Genomic DNA, 4,570 nt, shown 5'->3' on the forward strand with positions numbered 1-4,570 from the left:
GATCGATACGCCCATCCCTAATATCTTAGGCTACTTTCGTTTTGCCGTGTTCAAACAGAACGGGCTTCTGTTTCCACAGAAATCTGCATTAGTTTCTCAGAAGACAGATCGTGGAAATGACTAACTTCTTCATTGTGGTCCCTGTGTGCGTTTTTTCACTTGGTAAGGCATGCTCCTCTTTTTTAACGAATGTCAAGTGTTACGCAGTTTCAGCTCTGACTCTGATCACTGTACAGTCGACGGATGTTATTATTTCTTAATTGTCGCTAGCAGCGTTTTGGATGACACATTTAGATACGTTTGGGTAACGGCGTTCAGTGGCGTCGCAATTAAAACAGTGAAAGCTCACTTACGAATCTGTATTTAGATTTAAAGCTAGCGTGTATCGTTTTCGGTGTTATACTTTCTTCTGTCCCAGCTTACTAGGCTTTAAAGCATTCATAGGTTATTTTTATTGAAAATTGTGAACACATGTGTCTGGGGTGTTATGGATATTCCCCTGTTTGTTTTGAGCGTTAGGTTTAGTCATACATGTTATGCAATTTAAAAACAGTGCATGTTTTTGTAATTCCCCTGAACGCCCTATAGTGGCGCTCTGGCACAAAAATTACAAGAAACTTTAAAATAAACAATAGTAAAAAAAATATTTGGGGGCATATTTTGTTCTCTGTTGTAGGCTAATCATTAATACTCTTTATTTTAGTTTATAGTTGATTTTCTGACCCAGTCTTTTTATTATATATATATATATATATGTATATATTAGCTGTGACACGAGGATGCCTTCAAGCCTGCGCTAAATAACATATTTGTGCGAAGCACTAGTCCTATCATATTTTTATATAATACAAGTACCCTTTAAATGGTTGCGAGATGCAGACATTTCTGAGGGAGTGAGTGAGTTGGCCTCTGAGAAAAATATTGAAAAGTACTTAGTACTAATAGCCTACTAAACGTATGGCATCATGCTGTAAGAAGGTCACTTATCTTGAGGTAAATATTGATTTGTTTCAGATTATCATTGGAGATGCAACTTGTAAAATTGAAAATAAAGACAATATTTTGAAACATGAAAACGTATTATTTCATAATGATGTGTAAAATATTCCAGCCCTTTAAAGGCTCTGTGAAAATATGCATTATTCACAATACTTGAAGAAGGGGGCATATAGGAAATAGTATGTGGAATATATAATGAATAGATGTTTCATTTTTAATTGCTGTAAATCAATGATCTTCTGCTGTTTGTTTGCACGTTACATTATGAATCCACAGATATTTCTCTACTCACAAACTTGATCTTTATCTGTAGAAACATTTTCACAGCATTTTCCAGTTGTATAACTTTGTTTGGCTTACCTAAACTGTTGATTTCTTCCTCAGGTGTTTTTGTGGATGATGTAAACGGAGTGTCAGTGTCTGTGATGAAGGGAGATTCAGTCACTCTACACACTGATGCTGAAACAAACCAACATGAAAAGATTAAATGGTTTTTTAATAACATTCGCGTCGCTCAAATCACTGGAGATCTCCGAAAGATCTGTACAGATGTTCAGTGTAATGCAGGTACTGAGAGATTCAGAGACAGACTGAAGCTGGATCATCAGACTGGATCTCTGACCATCATGAACATCACAATCACAGACTCTGGAGATTATCAACTACAGATCATCAGCCACAGCAGCAAAAGTGAAAAGACCTTCAGTGTTGTCATTCATGGTAAATCTTTTTGTGGATGTTTAAAGACAGGCTATATACTTAAATCACAATTAGTTTATTAGAGCAGAGAGGTTCAAAGCTGTTTATGCTCATTGCCTGTATTAGAGTAGCATGCTATTTACCATAATATTTGATTCTGTTTGGTTCACCAGGAATCCAAAGTGCAGAGGATTTGATTTAAAACAAATATGCATGTCCAGAAGCACAAATTGTGAATACATTTTGCTTTACACACTAAATGTCAAAAAAGAGCATGCCTGCCTCAGTGGCATGTTGTTGCTTATGTTTTTTTTTAATTTCATATTTATAATTGTGTTAATATTTAAAAAAAAAAATATTAATTAGATGTGCATCACCTTTATTCATCAAAACGTACAATCTAGTAATAAATTAATAGTTTTAAATTAATAGTCTATTCATAAATTAATAGTTTCATTGCTATTATGAAGTCCTTAATAGCAATAAAGGAATCTTCACACTACATGCATCAATAATTAATTTTTCGTCCTGCAGAGTTGATTCTTTTATCAGTTATCAGTTTTTTTTTTATATCAGTTAATTATTGCTGATTTTATCCAAATTGTCAAGTTCCAAGAAATTACTGCTTAATATCTTTAATATTCATAGTTATTTATTTATATTGTCATTGTTTTGTTTTGTTTTTAAATATATATTTTTGGCATGTTTGCCTTTATTTTATACAGGACAGTACAAAGAGCGGACAGGAAGCAAAGTGAGAGAGATCGTCAGCAAGACCACGAGCCGGGACTTGACTCGGGTCTCTCAAAGTGTATTGTGTCAGAGCGCTGCTCATTAGGCTATTGGCTCTGACATTGTTTTTTATCGCAGAAAAAAGATCCTTCAAACAGCTGTTCATTTGTGTTTCAGGTGTTCCTGCTGCCGAACGAGATGAAATGCAGAGAAAGCCATTGAAGGAGGGAGAATCTGTCACTTTCGATCCTGGTGACATAAAAAACACAGATGATGTGATAACATGGTATTTTAATGACATTGCCATAGCTGAAATCACTAGAGATCCCAATGGAACCTGTACAGATGTTCAGTGTAATGAAGGTACTGAGAGATTCAGAGAGAGACTGGAGCTGGATCGTCAGTCTAGATCTCTGACCATCACAAACATCACAATCACAGACTCTGGAGTTTATAAACTTAAGATCAGCAGCAGAAGCTTTATCATCCACCGGCACCGCAGCATCAGTATCATCAGCCAGAATAACTTCAGTGTTACTGGTGAGTGTAATTGAGTTATTCCCTTGATCAAGTTCAGATAGTTTAATGATTTTTATGTGTTCATTGAGGCCTGTTTGACAAAGAGAGCTCTCATTATTAATATATAATTGAGAAACTCTTCACCATGGTATGCATGTTGAATGACATATTTGTCATAAAGTGATTACCATAAACAATGCCTATAATCAGTCAGAATTGTAATGCTGCTTTAGGTGGTATTCTTAAAACAAAACAAACAATGCCACCATTTATCAGTTGACTCATCATCATCCTGTAAATCATACATAACTCAACTGATGACTACAGTAGAAAGGTGTAATCAATTAAAAGTAAATCTCCTGTAATAATATCTGTCTTTATCATTTCAGATCGGAGTGTGCTTTTATTTGTCATCATAGGAATATGTGTTCCTGTTCTGCTGGTGCTTGCAGGTTTAATTGGTAAGACTTTCTCTCTCTCTGTGTGTGTGTGTTTACTTTTGTGTTTTCTTTGTGTTTGATATGGTTTCACTCAGTCATCATTATAAAAACACCAATATAATTGACTTTTTAAGATATTTAAGACAATTTAAGATTTCATGCCCACTGGATCATCTTGTAAAGAGCAAGCACTGAAAACCCCTGAAGCCTTGTGACGTTTACCTGGATTTAGCTAACCCTGGAATGTAGGTTCACGGGGTAAGTTGAAATGGTTACTAATGCACCTTGAAACTAACCTGGTTTTTGGAACCAAAATTTGAGGTTAACCGTTTGCTCTGAGTTTGTGTTCCCTGCTTCCACCAGCTAGACCAGCACCAAACCAGTTTGAGGCAGCAGGCATTCATGTTGCTGTAAAATGGTCTTTGCATCATTTATTTATTTTTTGTATAAAATTTAAGCCTGGGTGAATCAAAGTTCACATTTGTAATTTATAAGGGGGTAGCAATACTCAATTATTAAATATTCCTGTGCTTTGTACAGTCACAAAAACTTCCACACACTGTATTTCATTTCAGTTTAAGGGAAAAATCTAAATAGTGGTGGAAAATTAATTAAAAAGACAAACAGTCAGGACTATATAAGCACATTTGTTGTACAAGAATGAGACGAGCCAAAATTGAAAAAGGTTGCATGCTGTGTTTGTCAAATAAGTGATGTTTACACTGCAGTGATGCAAATAAGAAAGTTAATGTGGGTTTATGAATTTCAAAACCTGATAACCAAGTATTATCTCCTAACCCAGTGAGAATTCTGCCTTCAGTGTCTTATCTCTTATGTCTAGAATTACCTGGGGTTAATATATTATTTATATGAAAATCCCTAACGCATTTCTGTGTTTGTTTTATGCAACTATCAGGAAAAACAAAAGTCTTGTGTTTTTGTGTTTGTGTAACTGATACATCAGTTCTGTTCATTTTTATTTACCTTCTGTGAATGTTTTCTTTCTTACAGGACAACGGTGTAGAAGACTTAAAAGTGGTATTCCCATAAACAATCCATCAGCTGTGTTTTAATTGCACAGAGGTATACAAAGCATAATTTGCAGTATATATAATTCTGTTGCAACCATTTAGTTCTTTTTTTAAACACTGTTTGGTGTAACGTGATGCAATCTTTATCTT

The 4,570-nt window shown here is 34.9% G+C and overlaps 1 protein-coding gene across 3 annotated transcripts; it reads left to right on the forward strand.

Annotated features, from left to right (window-relative positions):
• The first annotated feature begins 21 nt into the window (after nt 1-21).
• On the forward strand, nt 22-4,549 carry LOC107577590 (uncharacterized). Of its 3 annotated transcripts, none has more exons than XR_001608227.1 (5): nt 22-162; nt 1,384-1,719; nt 2,608-2,970; nt 3,339-3,647; nt 4,401-4,478. XR_001608227.1 is itself a non-coding variant. In XM_016263647.1 (5 exons), the coding sequence occupies exons 1-5, from the start codon at nt 117-119 to the stop codon at nt 4,460-4,462; spliced, it is 879 nt and encodes a 292-aa protein (XP_016119133.1). In that variant the 5' UTR covers nt 22-116; the 3' UTR covers nt 4,463-4,549. The 3 variants fall into 3 exon arrangements, 2 of the variants coding, with proteins under 2 accessions (XP_016119133.1, XP_016119135.1); XM_016263647.1 differs by having other exon boundaries at nt 3,339-3,410; nt 4,401-4,549; XM_016263649.1 differs by lacking the exon at nt 4,401-4,478 and having other exon boundaries at nt 3,339-3,410; nt 3,524-4,187.
• Nucleotides 4,550-4,570: the final 21 nt, after the last annotated feature.

The sequence above is a fragment of the Sinocyclocheilus grahami genome, unplaced genomic scaffold (assembly GCF_001515645.1).
Source record: "Sinocyclocheilus grahami isolate Dianchi unplaced genomic scaffold, SAMN03320097.WGS_v1.1 scaffold6495.1, whole genome shotgun sequence".
Classification (NCBI taxonomy): domain Eukaryota; kingdom Metazoa; phylum Chordata; class Actinopteri; order Cypriniformes; family Cyprinidae; genus Sinocyclocheilus; species Sinocyclocheilus grahami.